Source organism: Armigeres subalbatus, chromosome 3 (genome assembly GCF_024139115.2).
Source record: "Armigeres subalbatus isolate Guangzhou_Male chromosome 3, GZ_Asu_2, whole genome shotgun sequence".
In the NCBI taxonomy this organism is placed as follows: Eukaryota; Metazoa; Arthropoda; class Insecta; order Diptera; family Culicidae; genus Armigeres; species Armigeres subalbatus.
In genome coordinates this window covers 240,307,485-240,330,626 of record NC_085141.1, presented here as the reverse complement: position 1 = coordinate 240,330,626, position 23,142 = coordinate 240,307,485, and the positions used below count along the sequence as shown (strand labels likewise).

Genomic DNA, 23,142 nt, shown 5'->3' with positions numbered 1-23,142 from the left:
CATTTGACCCGAAAATGTCCTTTCTGCAAAACAACCCTTTCTACCAAACGGCATTTTCTGCCAAATGACATATTCGGCTAAACGACTTCGTAGCAAAATAATCAATTCAGCCAAACGACCCTTTTCGCAGAAAATGCCATTTGGCCGAAATGGTTGTTTTGCAGATAAACGTTCAGCGCGGCTCGGCTTAAGGTCAGTATCGACTGGTTACGGAATTTTGTTCAATTGTCATTTGACAAAAAGGCCATTTCGCCAAACGAGTGGCCATTTCGACCATATTATCCATTCAGTAATAAACATTTAGCCGTACGTTAAATAACATTTTCAGCCAGACGACTTGATAGAGCATTCTGCCGTCTGGTGCTTTCGGCCAATCGAATTTCCCAAGAATTTCTTATGGGCGTTGGCTATGCCAAAGTAGTCGTCTTAATTATTCTAAATTGAGAAACTCAACGTTAAAGCATCCCTTCTTCCAGTTACAAGCTCCTATACAATTATGAAGGTTTTATTGCGTACATTTTGAAGAGTGCTCAACAGAACTCAACAGGAACTTTCTGCGGATATTCCGAATATTTTTCTGTATAAATTTGGAACAATATTCTGATGAGATTCTCATGTAAAATCCAAAAAATTTCCCTTGGGAAATCCAAAGAGCTCTACTTGGTAATTTCGAAGAATTCTTGAAACTTCAAAGTAGCTCCCGTGGAAAATTTGAGGAAAATATTGTAATCAGTGACGGGAAATGTCATTTCGATGTCATGGGACTAATAAATAACATGTAGCCCTCAAAATACCCTATAACTTTTTCTAATAGGTCATTTATCTAAATCTGATATTGGCGGCGTGAGAGCCGAATTAGTGTCAAATGACATTAATGTCATGACATTCCGTGACATTTTTTAAATTTCGCTCTCATGGCTTAGACTTTGTATTTAGAACAATGATTTGTTCGACAAAGTTCTAGGATCTTTTAAGCATTATATGTTATTAAAAAAATCCGAATTGTTTATAACTTCTGAAAAAAGGTATTAGCCAATTAGTAATTGCGATCTCACGACATTTTTTTTTACATTTCCCGTCACTGATTGTAATAAAAAATTAATATTGTGGAAAAAATAAAAATATTTTCTGAGGAAGTTGATCAGGTTCTTACGGCGAAATTCATAAGTTTCTTTCATTACCGTCTAGAAAATATAAAAATGACCAATTCAGCCGAAGAAACTATCGCGAAGCAAATGAACAATTCGACCAAATAACATTTTCGGCCAAATAACTTTAGGCTACTTAGTCTTCTACCAAATGGTCTATTCGGTCAAACGATATATTCAGCCAAACAACTTTTAATCTTGTAGTCTTCAGCCATTTCTGCCACACGACCTTTTTTCGTTTAAAAATTCAATTTCAACTAGATATTCTTTAGATTATAATGGGAAATCCTTCGGAATTTCCACACAAGTTTTTCTTATTTTCTACGGAAAGTTTTTCGAAATTACAATAAGAAATTGTATGGAGTTTAAAAAAAAAAATATTGGTATCTTTATGAACAATTTTCTGGAGTTTCAACGTATTGTTGTAGGGATCAATCAAGGAATTTCGACGAAAATTCCACTGAAGCTTCGGAGTTTCCACTGAAAATTCTGCGGACTTTTTCAAATTTGAAGCGGCGTGGAATATTTTAGAAAAGCGGCGCTACAAATTTTAAACGGCAGCGCGGATGCAAAAATGTCGGCGGCGTGCTGAAAACTGTCGGCGGCGGCGGCGTGGCGCGGCGGCGCACACCTCTTTCCTTCATCCTTCTTCATTCTTCCTCGTTCATTCTTCATTTTTTTTATTCCTTCTTTCTGCTCTCTTCCCTTCTTCCTTCTTTCTTCTTTCTTCTTTTTTATTTTGTCTTCCTTCTTCTTTCTTCCTTCTTTCTTTTTCATTTTTCCTTCTTTCTTTTTTTCTTCTTCCTTATTCCTTCTTCCTCCCTTCTCCCTTTTTCCTTTTTCCCTTTTCGCTTCTTCCTTCTGCCTTCATCCTTCTTCCCTAGAAATTCCTTGAATTCTTCTTCTTGATTTTTTCTTCTTCCTCTTTCATTCTTCATTGTTTATTCTTTATTCAGAGATGATCTTGCTACTCGCTATCTTACTTCTTATCAATAACTCCACACTACTCATTTATCATTTATCACTTCTCACTTCTTGCTTCTCACTACAAACACTTCTTACCTTCTGAAAACTTAGATGTGAATATGTACATTATGTGGATGATTTTGATTTGAAAAATGTATTGGAGGTATCACCATTTTTCGTTCGATGGGACTCGAAGCCAAGACCCTCAGTACGCTAGACTGGTGCTTTAAGAGCCAGTTCGCGAGAAGCGCGACCCCCTCTTGTATCGATATTCTCCGATTTGGATGAAATTTTCAGGGTTTGTTCATATATGTATGAGAAGACATTTAGCAAATTTTCAGATTTTGTCATTGAGGGAAAGTGGGGTAAAACGGCCCTTCAAAAATTATTGTTCAAAAATCGCCAAAACCAAAAAAATGCAATAACTTTGGCAATGAGTGACCGATTTTGTTTAAATTTTGCACGCTTTTTCTACTCAATTAGTTCTTTATACCAAGTGGTTAATAGGGTTATAAAGTTGTTTACTTTTGGAGAAAAATGACTTTTTCGATAAAAAATGGTCGTTTTTCCAAAGGGAATATTTTTCACCAACAGATCTAGGATAAAAAACTAAACCCGTAAGGCAATTAAGGAACTAAAGAGCTTTCATCTCATATATAATGTAGAAGCGCCAAATCAAGAATTTCTAAGAAAATCGCAATTTTCTGCAACACTGTTTATTCAAAAGAAAGTTCGTACAAATTTTGACCCTACTTAAGTTGATGTTTTCCGATCTGGGGAAAACTGTCCAAACTTTTTTGTCTAAGTTGAAATTAAAAATCAGAATTTTCTATTAGGGGAGTGTAGGGTAAAATAGTCCTTTAAAAATAAATGTAAAAAAATACATATTTTTTCATGTGAGTTCTAGCAAAAAACTGTTTCTTCTTCCTTTCAATTCATCTATATTTTTCGTCTCAATACACCCGGTTCTTTTTTTACACGGGTGGGTTTAAGCTAATTACGACCTTCAGCGTTAATGAAACTATGAGTTAACCCCATGAAAAAATTCACAAAAAATCAAAGAAAATTCAGGTGGTATTTCAAAAGCTGTAAAAAATTATGTTAACCGGGAAATTAAAGAATACCAACCGTGTAAAAAAAATATTGGTTGTAGATACGTATATCCTTCGCTGATCTATATTAGATAGCAAACTATTTGCAGAACAATTTTCAACAGATGTAAAATAGGACCAAAATAAGTGCCTTAAACATTAGCACGTCTTTCGCAAACTGAAACAAAAATGAACGGATTCGACGAAAGTGCTTGTTGATATTTTTTTTGAATCAACTACAATTACTGTGGGTACCGGTACTGATGTTGCTTTAACAGCTATGCGAAAAAAAAACAATTATTCTTAACGGCAAATGAGCAATTTCGTAGCGTTTAAACATAGCTTGTTGGTGGAGCTGCTTCTCAGATTATATTTTTCTTTTGTACCTACTTGCATCAGGTTACCATAGGCTTGTTTTTGTAGCTTGTAACGATTGTGCGATATTCATAACTCTCTTTCATCCTCCATCATTATCACTTTAAACCAAATTCTGCAAGTTTATTGTCAAACCGTGTACCTTTCATGCATTTTGAATTACTAACCTTCAAACTGCTAGCTAATATTACAGAGATACAATCTAAACAAAATGTTTGACTGAATGGATTATACCAGTTCTAATCGGGTGTATATATTTTCAAGGGTTGGACAATTTTATCTCATAGGTAATGGAATACCCTCGATTCTATGTTTACACAACTGTGTGAAAAACACTCCAAAGTTTAACAAAGTTGCATTCATTTTGCACAATACGGGAAAAACTTTTTTTTCTACAACGAGCTGGTTTTTTACACGGAGAGCGTAACAATGTAATGTGTATACTATTGAATAGGATAGAGTATCAATTGTCTGACGATTTGAAAACACACTCCTCATGAAAATACTTCAAATTCTAGGATACACGTTTCTACACTCATAGATAAAGTATATAAATTGTAGATCGCTTAATCAATTAATTAAAAGATTACCAAGCAAAACTGTTTTATTCTCGGCTTAATTTACACCACCTGAAAGTGCTTGACTACCTCAACAAGACTGTGTAGTTAATTGTAAAAATGATGCTTTAAATATCAGCCTTTTTCTCTTGAAATCTTTACTAACCTTATATGAACATATTTCCAACCAACCATAAGGTGTGGTTTGCTAAGAAGTAGTACTTGGGTAGTAACAGCTTGCAATACTTTTTGAGAAATCTATCTATTGCTTTTTTCACCGAGGAATAGACTACCGTGTTGAAGTACCAAAACAAATGTTCTCACTTCCGAATGGATGGAAACAAGCTAAAGCATTTATTTTGGTGGAACAATATTTTTGAACGGGAGTTTAAGACGGCGCTAAGTTTATAATACCTCCGCCGGAATATTATAGAAATGACATGACTAGTTGACTAGTTCACGTTATTTTTTGAGATTGAGAGATTGTGAAGGATTTAATTGTTGACAGATAAAAAACCATAAAAATACTAAGCTTGGAAGAATTTCGAAGCAAACTAGCAAAATCACTAGATTAGTTGCCAGTTGGGTCGGAATAATCAAATCTAAGAAGTGTGGTTACGATTATCTTGTTTCGTAACATTATTTATATTTGGATATCTATTTTACCCCTCTATCCCCACCCCAATATTTTGTCAAATAGTTTCATCTACATATGTGTAGATATAACCTTAAATAAACCTTGTAAGTTTCAGCCAGATGCTGAAACATCGATAAAATGGATTTGAGATTCTCACAAACTGGCTTGCAAACAAACAGTGCAATGTGCAGAAACTCATAATTTGATTGAGTCGTTAGTTAGTCGATAATTTGATTTGAGTCGGCGCACTGAAATAAGTTTCAATAAGTTTGATGTATATTCTGCTTGAGCTCACATATAAAAATTTATGAATTTTTGACATTTTATTTTTACAAGGCTATTTTACCCAATTTACCGAAATTGCTCATTTGTCGTTAAGAATAATTGTTTTTTTTTCGCATAGATGTAAAAGCAACATCACTACCGGTACCCATATTAATTGAAGCTTATTCAAAAAAAAATATCAACAAGCACGCTCGCCGAATTCGTTCATTTTTGTTTCAGTTTGCGAAAGACGTGCTAATGTTTAAGGCACTTATTTTGGTTCTATTTTACTTCTGTTGAAAATTGTTCTGCAAATAGTTTGCTATCTAATATAGATCAGCGAAGGATTATTATTTTATTATTTATTCAGACTAAGGCCGAAGTGGCCTGTGCGGTATATAAGAGTCTTCTCCATTCGGCTCGGTCCATGGCTACACGTCGCCAACCACGCAGTCTACGGAGGGTCCGCAAGTCATCTTCCACCTGATCGATCCACCTTGCCCGCTGCGCACCTCGCCTTCTTGTGCCCGTCGGATCGTTGTCGAGAACCATTTTCACCGGGTTACTGTCCGACATTCTGGCTACGTGCCCGGCCCATCGCAGTCGTCCGATTTTCGCGGTGTGAACGATGGATGGTTCTCCCAACAGCTGATGCAATTCGTGGTTCATTCGCCTCCTCCACGTACCGTCCGCCATCTGCACCCCACCATAGATGGTACGCAGCACTTTCCTTTCGAAAACTCCAAGTGCGCGTTGGTCCTCCACGAGCATCGTCCAGGTCTCGTGTCCGTAGAGGACTACCGGTCTAATTAGCGTTTTGTAGATTGTCAGTTTGGTACGGCGGCGAACTCTATTCGATCGGAGCGTCTTGCGGAGTCCAAAGTACGTACGATTTCCAGCCACTATGCGTCTCCGAATTTCTCTGCTGGTGTCATTTTCGGCAGTCACCAGTGAGCCCAAGTACACAAATTCTTCTACCACCTCGATTTCGTCACCACCGATGCAAACTCGCGGTGGGTGGCTCACATTGTCTTCTCTTGAACCTCTGCCTATCATGTACTTCGTCTTCGACGTGTTGATGACTAGTCCGATCCGCTTAGCTTCCCTCTTCAGTCTGATGTAGGCTTCCTCCATCTTCTCAAAGTTACGTGCCATAATATCTATGTCGTCGGCGAAACCAAATAGCTGGACGGACTTATTGAAAATTGTACCACTCGTGTTAATCCCTGCTCTTCGTATTACCCCTTCCAAAGCGATGTTGAATAGCAAACACGAAAGACCATCACCTTGCCGTAACCCTCTGCGGGTTTCGAAGGGACTCGAGAATGCCCCTGAAACTCGAACTACGCACATCACCCGATCCATCGTCGCTTTGATCAATCGTGTCAGTTTATCCGGAAAACCGTGTTCGTGCATTAGCTGCCATAGCTGGTCCCGATCGATTGTATCATATGCGGCTTTGAAGTCGATGAATAGATGATGTGTGGGCACGTTGTATTCGCGGCATTTCTGCAGTACTTGGCGAATGGCGAACACCTGGTCCGTGGTGGAGCGTTCGCCCATAAAACCCGCCTGGTACTGCCCCACGAACTCCCTTGCAGTTGGTGCTAGTCGACGGCATAAAATTTGGGAGAGTACCTTGTAGGCGGCGTTCAGCAATGTGATTGCGCGGTAGTTGCTACAATCCAGCTTATCGCCCTTTTTGTAGATGGGACACACGACACCTTCCATCCACTCCTGCGGCAAAACTTCCTCCTCCCAAATCTTGGTAATGACCCAGTGCAGCGCTCTACCCAGTGCCTCACCACCGTGTTTAAATAGCTCTCCTGGTAGTTGGTCAACCCCAGGGGCTTTGTTGTTCTTCAGCCGGCCAATCTCCTCCTGGATTTCCTGGAGATACGGAGCCGGTAGAATTATGTCCTGCGCGCGTTCTCCCAGGTCCATCACCATACCGCCATCTTCGTCTGCCACATCGCCATTCAGGTGCTCTTCGTAGTGCTGCCGCCACCTTTGGATCACCTCACGCTCGTTCGTAAGAAGGTTCCCGTTTATGTCCTTACACATATCAGGCTGTGGCACGTGGCCCTTACGTGAACGGTTTAACTTCTCATAGAACTTTCGTGTGTTATTAGCGCGGTACAGTTGCTCCGTTTCTTCACGGTCTCGATCTTCCTGCTGGCGCTTTTTCCTCCGGAAAATCGAGTTTTGTCTGTTCCGCGCCTGTTTATATCGTGCCTCGTTCGCCCTCGTGCGGTGTTGCAGCAATCTCGCCCATGCTGCATTCTTCTCTTCCACTAACTGCTCACATTCGCCGTCATACCAGTCGTTTCTCTGATCCGGGGGCACCGTGCCTAGTGCAGCGGTTGCGGTGCTACCAATGGCGGATCGAATATCTCTCCAGCCATCTTCAAGAGACGCTGCGCCTAGCTGCTCTTCCGTTGGAAGTGCCACTTCCAGCTGCTGCGCGTATTCTTGGGCTAGTCTACCGTCTTGTAGCCGCCCAATGTTAAGCCGCGGCGTCCGACTTCGACGCGTGTTGTACACCGTCGAGAGTTTTGAGCGCAGGCATACTGCAACGAGGTAGTGGTCGGATTCAATATTCGCACTGCGGTAAGTGCGGACATTCGTGATGTCGGAGAAGAATTTACCGTCGATTAGAACGTGATCGATTTGGTTTTCCGTTTCTTGGTTAGGTGATCTCCATGTGGCCTTGTGGATATTTTTGCGGGGAAAGAAGGTGCTTCGGACTACCATTCCGCGGGAGGCTGCGAAGTTTATGCATCGTTGGCCGTTGTCATTCGATACGGTGTGCAGACTATCCGGTCCGATGACCGGTCTATACATTTCCTCCTTCCTACCTGTGCGTTCATGTCACCGATGACGATTTTAACGTCCCGCAGTGGGCATCCATCGTATGTCTGCTCCAGCTGTGCGTAGAACGCTTCTTTCTCGTCGTCGGGTCTCCCTTCGTGTGGGCAGTGCACGTTGATGATGCTATAGTTGAAGAAACGGCCTTTAATCCTCAGCTTGCACATCCTTGCGTTGATTGGCTGCCACCCAATCACGCGTTGGCGCATCTTACCCAGCACTACGAAGCCGGTTCCCAGCTCGTTGGTGGTGCCACAGCTTTGGTAGAAGGTAGCCGCTCGATGCCCGCTTTTCCACACTTTCTGTCCTGTCCAGCATCTCCTGCAGCGCCACGACGTCGAAGTTGCGGGGATGTAATTCATCGTAGATCATCCTGTCGCAACCTGCGAAACCTAGCGACTTGCAATTCCATGTTCCAAGCTTCCAATCGTGATCCTGTATTCGTCGCCTAGGTCTTTGCCGATTATATCGAGTCGCATTATCTCTTATATTGTTCGTAATGATTGGTTTTCTAGGCGGCTTATTGGGCCTGCGCAAACCTCCTGTCTCGTCGGAGGGCCGTCGTGTCAGGGGCTGTTTAGCGTCCCACCTAACACCAGGACTTGGGCTTGTGCGCTTTGAGCGGCACACGGTCGCTTTGGTGGGGCCTACTTGCGGATACATGCAGCTTTTTATAGAGGTTTAACAGGGCCCACTGTCAAACCCCACCACATCCTAGGCAAGCCCCACAACTCGCAGATGGCCTGGGGAGGGATCGTCAAGCCCTTGGACATAGTCCCTGCTGCCCCTAAAGCGAAGGATATACGTATCTATTGAGACGAAAAATATAGATGAATTGAAAGGAAGAAGAAACAGTTTTTTTTTAAACTTATGTATTTTCTGCTAAAACTCACATAAAAAAAAGATGTATTTTTTGACATTTATTTTTGAAGGACTATTTTACCCTACACTCCCCTAATAGAAAATTCTGATTTTTAATTTCAACTTAGACAAAAAAGTTTGGACAGTTTTCACCAGATCGGAAAACATCAACATAAGTAGGGTCGAAATTTGTGCAAACTTTCTTAAGAATAAACAGTGTTGCAGAAAATTGCGATTTTCTTAGAAATTCTTGAGTTGGCGCTTCTGAATTATATATGAGATAAAAGCTCTTTAGTTCCTTAATTGCCTTACGGGTTTAGTTTTTTATCCTAGATCTGTTGGTGTTGGGCTGCGAAATGGTGAGTTGACATCCGGGAAGGGGCGCCTAACATAGCTCTGGTCCTCACAAGTTCCAATACTCACGCTTCCACGGGTCTTCCGATGACAATTGACCGCCAGCTAAGGGTTGCGTACTTAGCTGGTAGTGCAGCCTGGGCACTGTTGTCCTTCTGACATCAGCTAGAGTGAGAGGGTGCGTACTATGGGGTCTGCCTAGGATGTGGTAGGGTTCGACAGTGGGCTCTGTTGAAGCTCTATAAAAAGCTGCATGTGTCCACAAGCAGGCCCTTTTAAAGAGACCGTGTGCCGCTCAAAGTGCACTAGCCTAGTCCTGGTGTTGGGTGGGACTTTAAACAAATTTGACCCGACTGATCGAGCGTCTGTTTACCAAGGACGTGCGGCTCCAACAGCGTCTGTTCTGGCATCCAGCGGCTGAGTATAAAATGCTATTCCCTGAAAGCTATACCTAAGATGGCAGCCCCATCCCGGTGGATAGGGAACCTTGGGCCAACAACCTACTGTTCCCGAAACATCAATTTGTTCGAGAATCCGATAATGAAAGAATACGGACTGATTTTACGGCGACGACTCTTAGCGCGAAACAACGGACACGAATAGGAACATGGAACGTTTTAACCCTAGCCCAGCAGGGTAAATTGGCACAACTTGCCAATGAGGCACGCCGCATGAAGCTTGAGATCCTGGGACTGAGTGAAGTCCGTTGGCCAAACTTTGGAGAACACAGAACGCCGTCGGGACAAGTTCTGCTATACTCTGGTTTACGAGGTGAACACGCTCCCCGGCATCGCGGAGTTGGCTTCCTACTAAGCGCTCAGGCACACTCTGCGCTTATGAAGTGGGAACCTATAAGTGAAAGGATAATCGTTGCCAGATTTAGAACACGGGTCCGAAACCTTACTATAATCCAATGTTATGCGCCAACCGATGCTGCCGATCTGCAAGACAAAGAGAACTTCTACAGTCAACTCAATGCCGTCGTAGATAGAATTCCGAAGGGTGATATCAAGATCTGTTTGGGCGACTTCAATGCGAAGATCGGATCCGACAACTCGAACCATGAGCGCATTATGGGACGCCATGGTCTCGGAGAAATGAGCGAAAACGGAGAGCTGTTCGCAGAATTTTGTGGTAATAACGACATGGTGATCGGGGATCGCTCTTCCCTCATCGACCGGTTCACAAGGTCACGTGGGTCTCCCGTGACGGCTTTACAGAAAATCAAATCGACCACATCTGCATCAGCCGAAAATGGAAACGGAGCCTTCTTGATGTACGGAATAAACGTAGTGCCGATATCGCGTCTGATCATCACCTCCTCATCGGCGAAATACGCCTGCGCATTGCGCGGATTCGTCGGCAGGAGGAAAGAGTTGGACGACGATTCAACACACGCCGACTGGAAGATGCCACGGTGAAACGGTCCTTCGTTGAAGAACTGGAGACGCGTGCTGCAGATATTCCGGAAGGTGGCAGCGTGGAAGACCAATGGACCGCCATCAAGAATGCCTTCATCGCCACCAGCGAGAACAATCTGGGTGAACTACGCACCCAGAGAAAACAATGGATCACCGATGAGACCTGGAGGAAGATAGAGGAGCGAAGAGAAGCCAAAGCCGCGATAGAGCGATCGAAAACCAGAGGAGCCAAAGTCTTAGCCCGTCAACGATACACGGCTCTTGAGAAGGAAGTAAAACGCTCATGTCGACGGGACAAGCGAGCGTGGGCAGACTCTCGGGCCGACGAAGGAGAGAGAGCCGCCGCAACCGGGGACATTCGCCTCCTCTACGATATCTCACGACGCTTAAGCGGGGCGAAGATGAATGCAACGATGCCTGTGAAAGACGCGAATGATCAGTTATTGACCGACCCAACTGACCAGCTGAAACGCTGGTTCGAGCACTTCGAACAACTTTTCAAGTGCCAACCAGGCCATCACCACCTCGGCATGATCTGCCTAGGATCCGACGTATAACACGTGTCAATACCGAAGCTCCATCACTGCTAGAGATTCAAACAGCCATCCAAAGCATGAAATCGAATAAAGCCCCAGGGTCGACCGCATATCAGCCGAGATGCTCAAAGCTGACCCCATGACATCCGCTCAACTACTGCATCGTTTATTTAGTAATATCTGGGACACCGCAACTTTCCCGGTCGACTGGATGCAAGGTATCTTAGTGAAGGTGCCCAAAAGGGTGACCTGACTGTATGCGATAACTGGCGAGGCATTATGTTGCTGTGTACCGTTCTCAAAGTTCTGTGCAAAATTATCCTAGCCCGGATTCAGGAGAAGATCGATGCGACTCTCCGGCGGCAGCAAGCCGGATTCCGTGCCGGAAGATCCTGTGTGGACCATATTGTCACGCTCCGCATCATTTTGGAGCAGGTCAACGAATTCCAAGAGTCCCTTTACTTGGTATTCATTGACTATGAAAAAGCTTTCGACCGTCTCAATCACGAGAATATGTGGGGCGCCCTGAGACGCAAGGGGGTTCCTGAGAAAATCATCGGCCTCATCGAAGCACAGTACGAGGCCTTTTCGTGTAGAGTGCTGCACAATGGGGTCCTGTCCGACCCTATCCGGATCGTAGCTGGTGTGAGGCAAGGATGTATTCTATCACCGTTACTGTTCCTCATCGTAATCGATGAGATTCTGGTAGATGCGATTGACCGTGAACCAAACCGCGGGCTGTTATGGCAGCCTATAACCATGGAGCACCTAAACGACTTCGAATTGGCGGATGATGTTGCACTACTCGCGCAACGGCGCTCTGATATGCAGAGTAAGCTCAACGACCTTGCCGAGCGCTCCTCCTCGGCAGGTTTAGTCATCAACGTCAACAAAACCAAATCGTTGGATGTAAACACGGTGACGCCTTCCAGTTTCACAGTAGCCGGGCAACCAGTGGAGAATGTTGAAAGCTTCCAATATCTTGGTAGCCAAATGGCGTCAGACGGCGGTACCAAGATCGACATAGGCGCACGGATCAAGAAAGCAAGGGCTGCCTTTGCGAGTTTAAGAAATATATGGAAAACAGGCAGATAAGTGAACGCACCAAAATACGAATTTTCAACTCTAACGTGAAATCTGTGCTGTTATACGCTAGCGAAACATGGTGTGTATCAGTGGAGAACACTCAACGGCTGCAGGTGTTCATTAACAGATGCCTGCGGTATATAATTCGGGCCTGGTGGCCTCACAACTGGATCTCAAACAACGAGCTCCATCGTCGTTGTCACCAGAGGCCGATAGCAACAGAAATTCGGGATCGGAAGTGGGGCTGGGTCGGCCACACTCTACGTAGGGGCGGAAACGAAATCTGTAAGCAAGCATTAGACTGGAACCCAGCGGGACATCGCAGCAGAGGCAGACCCAGAGGCTCATGGCGGCGAAGCCTCAATAAAGAAATAAAAGAAGTCGACCGAAATCTAACCTGGCAACAGGTTAAAGCGATAGCCGGGCATCGCTCAGGATGGAGATCTTTCAAGTCGGCCCTTTGCACCACCGGAGGTGTATAGGATCCATAAGTAAGTAAGTTGGTGAAAAATACTCCCTTTGGAAAAACGACTATTTTTTATCGAAAAAGTAATTTTTCTCCTAAAGTAAACAACTTTATAACCCTATTAACCACTTGGTATAAAGTACTAATTGAGTAGAAAAAGCGTGCAAAATTTAAACAAAATCGGTCACTCATTGCCAAAGTTATTGCATTTTTTTGGTTTTGGCGATTTTTGAACAATAATTTTTGAAGGGCCGTTTTACCCCACTTCCCCTCAACGAAAAAATCTGAAAATTTGCAAAATGCCTTCTCTTACATATATGAACAAACCCTGAAAATTTCATCGAAATCGGAGAACATCGTTACAACCTCCCTTGGAAAGGGGGTCGCGATTCTCGCGAACTGGCTCTTAACCAACTAAGCTACGAAGGACATCCGTCGGACTTTTTCCAACTTGGCGGTTACTGAATCATTTTTAAAATATTATTTGTGCTTTCTGGCTGGTATTGCAGTACACCTAGTTCTTTTTTACACGGATGGGTTTTAGTCGATTAAGACCTTTAGCGTTAATGAAACTATGAATTCTCGCTTAACTTTTCAAATGGACCTAAGTAACATTTTTTTCATGAATTAATTTGAATAGCTCAATCAACAGAACATCATGAAAGCTATTGATTGCAGTATTCAAATTAATTCATGAAAAAAATGTTACTTAGGTCCTTTTGAAAAGTTAAGCGAGAAATATAATCCCCTGGTATCAGCTCATGAGGCCATCACTTCGCAATTACAGATCACTATTCAGAAATATTTTCAGAAAGTTTGTAAATTTGCAAAAGAATTTATCGAATCCCCCAACCCTCTCTAATTATTTTAAGTCTTGTATTCATTCTGATACTCTGATACAATTATGCAAGAATGTATTTATTTATGATCAGCAATGACCCAAATGTTTCTTTTGAAAAATCAGTACCAAAGCATGGTGTTGTAATTTCGTTGCGCAGTTTTGTTTTACATTTTGGTTGAATAATAACTTTGGTCGCATCCTCAGATGTCATTCGTTTTGCATATGTTAATTTTGTTGTTAATATCCCAACATTCCTAACGAAATTAAGCTAACTCAACGTTGTATTTTGTTTTGCCGATGTACGCCGCCGGCAGTGCACATATTCTGGGACCTTTGCACGATCGACGACGGTATGGCTACTGCCATATGGTTAGAGTGCTGCTCCACAACAAATTACCGAGGACCACGCGAGGGTGCCAGTTTCTAACTTGCACATGGGCATTTCATGTCGTGGGATGACGGTAATATAATTTGTCGCTTTGCTTTGATGAAACGCTTGAGTGCCGAGAACGTGTGCCAAATTTCGAACGACGGCCGCTCGTTGTGTATGTGCAATTATAATTGCACCTTCCATAGCCACTTGGGTCGCCAACTGGGTATGAAAAGCACCACAATTTTCAGCCGTAGCATGGACAGGAATGGGACGGTTTCAGCGATGAATATCATTCGCACCAGCTTCGACCATTAGTTTGTAAATACAGCGGAACTCACCCTGACTCAAACTTGAGAAATTGTTTCAATGATAAATCATGGGAAAAAAATACCGCATGTCCAATTAAATGCAGGGCCTAGAAACCATGATCATTATTGTTATTATTTATTAGGGGTTGATTAGCCCAAAATGATGAAAAACTAACAATATAATAATTAAAACATGTGTACTTGTGGAATTTGAAATATCCCATATTTTGGCTATTACCACCCGATAGGCGACTCGCCATGGGTTCGAGTGAAACATGCTTTGAGCCTTTTGGGAAATAAGCTATGTATGCATCCAAAATTTACAAGGTTATGCATGATCCAGTTTACGTTATCCGAAAGTTACAACAAGCAAACGAAATGAGTGTAGTATTCAGAGTAAGCGGCTAATGATTTTAGTTTGTATAAGTGCAGCAGGGACTATGTCCAAGGGCTTGACGATCCCTCCCCAGGCCATCTGCGAGTTGTGGGGCTTGCCTAGGATGTGGTGGGGTTTGACAGTGGGCCCTGTTAAACCTCTATAAAAAGCTGCATGTATCCGCAAGTAGGCCCCAACAAAGCGACCGTGTGCCGCTCAAAGCGCACAAGCCCAAGTCCTGGTGTTAGGTGGGACGCTAAACAGCCCTGACACGACGGCCCTCCGACGAGACAGGAGGTTTGCGCAGGCCCAATAAGCCGCCTAGAAAACCAATCATTACGAACAATATAAGAGATAATGCGACTCGATATAATCGGCAAAGACCTAGGCGACGAATACAGGATCACGATTGGAAGCTTGGAACATGGAATTGCAAGTCGCTAGGTTTCGCAGGCTGCGACAGGATGATCTACGATGAATTACATCCCCGCAACTTCGACGTCGTGGTGCTGCAGGAGATTTGCTGGACAGGACAGAAAGTGTGGAAAAGCGGGCATCGAGCGGCTACCTTCTACCAAAGCTGTGGCACCACCAACGAGCTGGCAACCGGCTTCATAGTGCTGGGTAAGATGCGCCAACGCGTGATTGGGTGGCAGCCAATCAACGCAAGGATGTGCAAGCTGAGGATTAAAGGCCGTTTCTTCAACTATAGCATCATCAACGTGCACTGCCCACACGAAGGGAGACTCGACGACGAGAAAGAAGCGTTCTACGCACAGCTGGAGCAGACATACGATAGATGCCCACTGCGGGACGTTAAAATCGTCATCGGTGACATGAACGCACAGGTAGGAAGGGAGGAAATGTATAGACCGGTCATCGGACCGGATAGTCTGCACACCGTATCGAATGACAACGGCCAACGATGCATAAACTTCGCACCCTCCCGCGGAATGGCAGTCCGAAGCACCTTCTTTCCCCGCAAAAATATCCACAAACCCACATGGAAATCACCTAACCAAGAAACGGAAAACCAAATTGACCACGTTCTAATCGACGGTAAATTCTTCTCCGACATCACGAACGTCCGCACTTACCGCAGTGCGAATATTGAATCCGACCACTACCTCGTTGCAGTATGCCTGCGCTCAAAACTCTCGACGGTGTACAACACGCGTCGAAGTCGGACGCCGCGGCTTAATATCGGGCGGCTACGAGACGGTAGACTAGCCCAAGAATACGCGCAGCAGCTGGAAGTGGCACTCCCAACGGAAGAGCAGCTAGGCGCAGCGTCTCTTGAAGATGGCTGGAGAGATATTCGATCCGCCATTGGTAGCACCGCAACCGCTGCACTTGGCACGGTGCCCCCGGATCAGAGAAACGACTGGTATGACGGCGAATGTGAGCAGTTAGTGGAAGAGAAGAATGCAGCATGGGCGAGATTGCTGCAACACCGCACGAGGGCGAACGAGGCACGATATAAACAAGCGCGGAACAGACAAAACTCGATTTTCCGGAGAAAAAAGCGCCAGCAGGAAGATCGAGACCGTGAAGAGACGGAGCAACTGTACCGCGCTAATAACACACGAAAGTTCTATGAGAAGTTAAACCGTTCACGTAAGGGCCACGTGCCACAGCCTGATATGTGTAAGGACATAAACGGGAACCTTCTTACGAACGAGCGTGAGGTGATCCAAAGGTGGCGGCAGCACTACGAAGAACACCTGAATGGCGATGTGGCAGACGAAGATGGCGGTATGGTGATGGACCTGGGAGAACGCGCGCAGGACATAATCTTCCCGGCTCCGGATCTCCAGGAAATCCAGGAGGAGATTGGCCGGTTGAAGAACAACAAAGCCCCTGGGGTTGACCAACTACCGGGAGAGCTATTTAAACACGGTGGCGAGGCATTGGCTAGAGCGTTGCACTGGGTTATTACCAAGCTTTGGGAGGAGGAAGTTTTGCCGCAGGAGTGGATGGAAGGAGTCGTGTCCCATCTACAAAAGGGCGATAAGCTGGATTGTAGCAACTACCGCGCAATCACATTGCTGAACGCCGCCTACAAGGTACTCTCCCAAATTTTATGCCGTCGACTAGCACCAACTGCAAGGGAGTTCGTGGGGCAGTACCAGGCGGGTTTTATGGGCGAACGCTCCACCACGGACCAGGTGTTCGCCATTCGCCAAGTACTGCAGAAATGCCGCGAATACAACGTGCCCACACATCATCTATTCATCGACTTCAAAGCCGCATACGATACAATCAATTGGGACCAGCTATGGAAGCTAATGCATGAACACGGATTTCCGAATAAACTGACACGGTTGATCAAAGCGACGATGGATCGGGTGATGTGCGTAGTTCGAGTTTCAGGGGCATTCTCGAGTCCCTTCGAAACCCGCAGAGGGTTACGGCAAGGTGATGGTCTTTCGTGTTTGCTATTCAACATCGCTTTGGAAGGGGTAATACGAAGAGCAGGGATTAACACGAGTGGTACAATTTTCAATAAGTCCGTCCAGCTATTTGGTTTCGCCGACGACATAGATATTATGGCACGTAACTTTGAGAAGATTGAGGAAGCCTACATCAGACTGAAGAGGGAAGCTAAGCGGATCGGACTAGTCATCAACACGTCGAAGACGAAGTACATGATAGGAAGAGGTTCAAGAGAAGACAATGTGAGCCACCCACCGCGAGTTTGCATCGGTGGTGACGAAATCGAGGTGGTAGAAGAATTTGTGTACTTGGGCTCACTGGTGACTGCCGAAAATGACAACAGGAGAGAAATTCGGAAACGCATAGTGGCTGGAAATTGTACGTACTTTGGACTCCGCAAGACGCTCCGATCGAATAGAGTTCGCCGCCGTACCAAACTGACAATCTACAAAACGCTCATTAGACCGGTAGTCCTCTACGGACACGAGACCTGGACGATGCTCGTGGAGGACCAACGCGCACTTGGAGTTTTCGAAAGGAAAGTGCTGCGTACCATCTATGGTGGGGTGCAGATGGCGGACGGTACGTGGAGGAGGCGAATGAACCACGAATTGCATCAGCTGTTGGGAGAACCATCCATCGTTCACACCGCGAAAATCGGACGACTGCGATGGGCCGGGCACGTAGCCAGAATGTCGGACAGTAACCCGGTGAAAATGGTTCTCGACAACGATCCGACGGGCACAAGAAGGCGAGGTGCGCAGCGGGCAAGGTGGATCGATCAGGTGGAAGATGACTTGCGGACCCTCCGTAGACTGCGTGGTTGGCGAAGTGCAGCCATGAACCGAGCTGAATGGAGAAGTCTTTTATGTGCAGCACAGGCCACTCCGGCCTTAGTCTGATGATAATAATAATAAATAGTCCAAAATGATGAAAAAATAACAAAATAATAATTAAAACATGTGTACTTGTGGAATTTGAAATAGCCCATATTGTGGCCATCACCACCCGATAGGCGACTCGCCATGGGTTCGAGTGAAACATGCCTTGAGCCTTTTGGGAAATAAGCTATGTATGCATCTAAAATTTAAAGGTTATGCATGAACGAGAACTAGTTTACGTTACCTGAAAGCTACAACAAGCAAACGAAATGAGTTCCAATGAAAAATCTATAACAGTTTTCATGCGAACTGTTTATGGCTAATTTTGAGACCAACTTCCAGCACCAAGGAGTACAGGAGTAAATGGTGAAAGTACGTTAACGACATTCATTCAGCATCATTAATTAAAAGGATCTATCCAAGGATTTGGGATGTGCACTGACGTAGAAGATAAGATAAGTCTTCTTCTTCTTCTCATTGGCATTACATCCCCACACTGGGACAGAGCCGCCTCGCAGCTTAGTGTTCATTAAGCACTTCCACAGTTATTAACTGCGAGGTTTCTAAGCCAAGTTACCATTTTTGCATTCGTATATCATCAGGCTAACACGATAATACTTTTATGCCCAGGGAAGTCGAGACAATTTCCAAACCGAAAATTGCCAAGACCGATACCGGGAATCGACCCCAGCCACCCACAGCATGGTCTTGCTTTGTAGCCACGCATCTTACCGCACGGCTAAGGAGGGCCCAATAAGATAAGTAAACTACCTTTTTTGAACCTACTGGTAATTAGAGAAGCAAACACATCCTTTATATACACCGTGACGGTGTCATCTCATACACATTGAATAGTAGACAAAATGGTAACTTTTCATCACACAATAAACATGATGCAGACTTTTTGGTAAAGATGGGGAACAATGAAACAACGCCTGATCGAACTGACAATACTGACAATGAAGAGAGTTTCGATTCTCTATGAGTAACACATCAGCAAATAGCCACGCTCACGACTAAGGAAGAAGTAAGTCTACCGTACTGAAAAAAGTGTAATGACATGTGGACATATGTTCAACCCATCAAAATCATAGCTAGGACGGGCTTCAATCACCGATTTCTTTGGCTTGGCCTTGTTCTGCAGTCGTGCATCTCGCCAGTGGACTTAGCAAAAGTCATGTTTATATATAGATAAATATTCCATGCGATGAGAAAAATTCATCAAATCCTGAAACTCATCGGATGAAATAATTCGAAAAGCGTCCCGTTAATACTGACAGAAACGCCATCGAATAAAAGTAAGGCTGACTACTGCGGACAGCTGCAGACTTGCTCGCAGAGCAATGATTTTCGAAATAAAAATTAAATCAATGGGGAGCAAAAGCGTGAATGATGGATATGATGGATTGCAAATAACTTCTATTTTTTCTTTGCGGAGTGATCTACTAATGTTGGTCGCATTTATAAGTATTTTACGATCCTAAACAAACAGTCGATAAACAGATGCTTTCATGAATTTTTATTTCATATTACCTATTTTGGTTAGGCTTTGTGATTCGTTGAAAAATACTACGAATGAAGCCGATTTCAGCAACTGTGTCAAGCAAGGCTTTCTTTTTATCTCATCGTATCGAAACCTGAATTGAATATGTCAATCGTATTCAAAGTAAGAACTATTCCCACTCTCGGAACTGTTCGGTAGTTGTTCCGTTCAAAGGGAAAGCTGGAAACTATCAAGCAGAGAGTCATAACTAACCTCTAAATGATACTTGAAATTGAATTCATCTTCTCGAACGGCAGAGGACAGCTCAAGGGGGATGGAATTGATTGATAAATAATTCAAGAATAGAACCATGCATATTGAGCACAACTTGATTAGATTTGCATCGGCAGCGAAGGATTGGTTTTTCTTCACTTGGGGTTGACCTGTCTTTTCTATCAATGCTAGCTGCAACGCCGTGCATAAATTCTGTGCCAGGCTTCGAAGAGAAATTTTCAGAACTAGGGTAGCAGCAGCAGCAGCTCTACAAGTGTTTGGACCTAGATTGGATTGAAATATATTGGATTTAGACGTTGATAAAGGGACACTCGGTACTTTTTTTTTCGAGTAATAGGATTTGCTAGATGCAATATTGTCGCATGCAAATGGTTTCCATTATTCGGCGATGAGAATTTGTTGGCGTTGACTAGGGAGGATTAGAATATGTCAACATTTTCATTGAATTTCACAATTTTAAAGTTATTCGTTTACAATTGAATGTTACTTCCTTGGCCCAGCGGTAGGATACGCGGTTTCAAAGTAAAACCTTGCTGAAGCTGGATGGGTTAAATTCTTGTTTTGGTCAAGGAAATGTACTTGATGGACATTTCTTCAACTTATTTATAAAATTTTACTGAAATTTATTTTTGAACACAACTGTAAAAGTAGCTGTGAGGCAGCTGAGCTGGGCGAGGCGGTAACAACCAAGAAGAAAAGAATGTAGGAGTTACTTGAACTTTGATCAGACAAAAAGAATGAGATTTGTCTAAGAACTAATTTGTCCAATTATGTTGCCTACAGAACTAGGATCCGTCAGGAATACGCAAATATATGGCCATTTCCGTGAAAAAAGTCTTGAAATCTCGATTCGCTTTTTATGATTCGACTCGATTCGCTTTTAATGATATCTGCTCAATAAATATTTGTTTCAGGCCAATTCTGCATCAAATTAGTCAAATCTATTGAGAACACTTTTTTTTTTATTTCTAGCCAAATTTTTATATGGGTGACTCATTATAATGAAGGATCAAGTGTCTCCGTACTGAGTTGACAATTCAAAATCTAAATATCCTTGAGTTGTAGAGGAATGTTGGCATAAATATAAATTCTCCCAAGGGATTAAGTCTCCTCACCTTCCCCTAAAATAAATAAAAACGACATCCATTACGGTTATTACACTTGGTACACATGTTATTTTGGGTGTACGCTGATTATTCTTTTTTATTATTATTATAATTTTTAATATTGACTACATTTTAGTAATTGAACAGCACTGATTGGTTGGGACACTAGCAGAGATTACTTTTATGAAATCTTACCTTTTTCTTGCAGTTCGCCGGCATGGTTGCTTCTTGACCTTTTCACTCCTATGGAATTCAAATAATAAATTAGAAGGGGGCTCATTCCTTTTGGTTCACACTCCACGGAAATAGCAAATCATTTTTCACCGATCCACACGTGATGCCCGTAAGTAATGGTTTTCTTGCCAGTTCTACCGCGCCGGCAGGCAACATGGGAAACGCGCTGTAATAATTTGATTGTAAACAATTTCACATAAACATTTTCATTTTCACATCTTTCTTCTCTTATTCACTCGCCGCACCGTCGCCGGTCGTCGCGTCAACGTTGCTATAGGGTTAAGCAAGTGTGTGGATTGGACCACCTTGTGCTCTGTGGTGCGGCGCTGAATGAGCAGGTGATTTATGAATGGAGACGCGTGGTGTTTTTCTTCTAGCTCCTTTATGATTCTTTCGCACCTTCCGAAAGCAAGCGTTGCTGACGAGCTAGCGGCAGGAAGTGCCATTTGAAACGGATTGTAAACGTTTTTGGCTCTCCCGAGAAGTGTTGATAATTGAAAACTGTTCAACCGGCTCTAGGAAATGAAACTGCTGGTTCAATGAGGACGTTTTTTTGTCGGTTTTCCGTAATTTAGATTTGGGCCAGGATCATCAATGTAAATGACCATAGAAATCATGGAAATTTTAAATCTAAAAGATCCCCTCGAATGAGCCGATAATCGAACCAACTTCTACAGACTTGGCTTGCCTTTACTAACTTATCTATTCCGTCCAACGTGGACGGATTTCGAATCATAGGATTATAATCCGTACAGCTACAGTCGACTCTCTACATCTCGATGTTCTATATCACAATATCTTTCCCTATGTCGATGATTTCCTCAGTCCCTTCAATCTACATACATTCGGGCTTTCTACATCTCGATAACCTCCCTATTTCGATATCTTTCTATCTCGATGTGTTCTGATCATATCGTGTTCAGAATTCACTCTCCTTATGTCGATATATTCAAATTTTGGGGCTACTAGACCATCTTTGGACAAAAACAAACACATCAACAACAGAAAAGGACATTTGTTTTGTTGTCGTTTTTCATAGCAACGAGCTTTTTCGGATCTAGTACCCATTTCATTTTTCCTTCCTTTCCTCGATCTCTGCCTATCTCGATGGTCCCTTTAATATCGAGATGTGGAGGGGCGACTGTATTTTCTATCAAAATACATATTTAAAAAATCAGACCTATTGATCTGACTATTGAACAAATTTGCACCGAATCTTTCGATTTCTTCGATACAGATCAATAGGTTTTGACAAAACTCAACACCATGGGGCACTTTCAGTGCAAAAAATGTAAGCAGTACTCCACAATTGCTCTTCAAAGTACGTGGACATATGTAGTTTCTCAAACAAACGAAAAAAATTTCATACATTCCTGAACAAAAATTTTTTTTTCGTATTTTTTTGCCAGAATACGTATTTTTGGACGAGGATTCAGAATATATAAAAATCTCATTTTGGCCAAAAATGTTACGGTTCATTTATGCTGTTGGTCTTTTTTGCCCTTTTGAGTATTTTAAACGACCATTTGTTAGATCTATTGTGATATATGCCTCATTTAATCTGCTGGTCTTACTGTAGTAGTTGCGATTTGCAATTTAACCCTTTTAGGCCCACGGGGTCATATATGACCCAAACAGAAAAATGGATGTATAAAATCGCACGATGAATAAAAGTGAACACTGTCTTCAGCAAAATTGCTTAAGTTAAACCCCCCATCAGGGAAAATTTCAGAAATGGGCAATCATGGTCTTAGGGCAACCTAGAACGTCATGAACACGGTGAAGTTATGATAAAGAAAATAATTGGTATATTGGCAGCGGATTGTACTATTTCAAAATAAGATTTTTATTTAAACGTATCCGTACAATAAACTATATTCAATATCCCTTGGACGTCGCTAGACATCCAAACTATCCTTGAGTTCAGGACATGAAATCTACAGATGCAGAAAATCTTTTTTTGTCACTCAAAGTTTATTTGAGTATTCAACCATGTTCGTTACATTTTGCGTGTTGCTGAGTTGCTGCAACCAAACCAGTGTGAGTTGTGCCACTCGGGGAGTTTTGAGATATTCTGGGTCATCCAAACTGTCCTTGAGTTCGGGACTTGAGATCTACAGCTGGAAGAAAATCTTTTTTCAATACTAAAAGCTTCAATATGCATTCAATTGCATCCATTA

General features: G+C 43.2%; 1 protein-coding gene across 5 annotated transcripts in view; it reads right to left on the bottom strand.

The window, feature by feature from the left end:
• LOC134221248 (SET domain-containing protein SmydA-8) overlaps positions 1-23,142 on the bottom strand; it is a 45,161-nt gene that overhangs the window by 9,315 nt on the left and 12,704 nt on the right. For 2 of the 5 annotated variants that reach the window (XM_062700434.1, XM_062700438.1), the window contains exon 2: positions 20,924-20,971. In XM_062700434.1, coding sequence (XP_062556418.1) covers positions 20,924-20,947 — 24 coding nt within the window. In that variant the 5' untranslated portion in view covers positions 20,948-20,971. Of the gene's footprint in view, positions 1-20,923; positions 21,129-23,142 lie in introns of all 5 variants that reach the window. The other 3 variants (XM_062700435.1, XM_062700436.1, XM_062700437.1) reach the window with 2 other exon arrangements.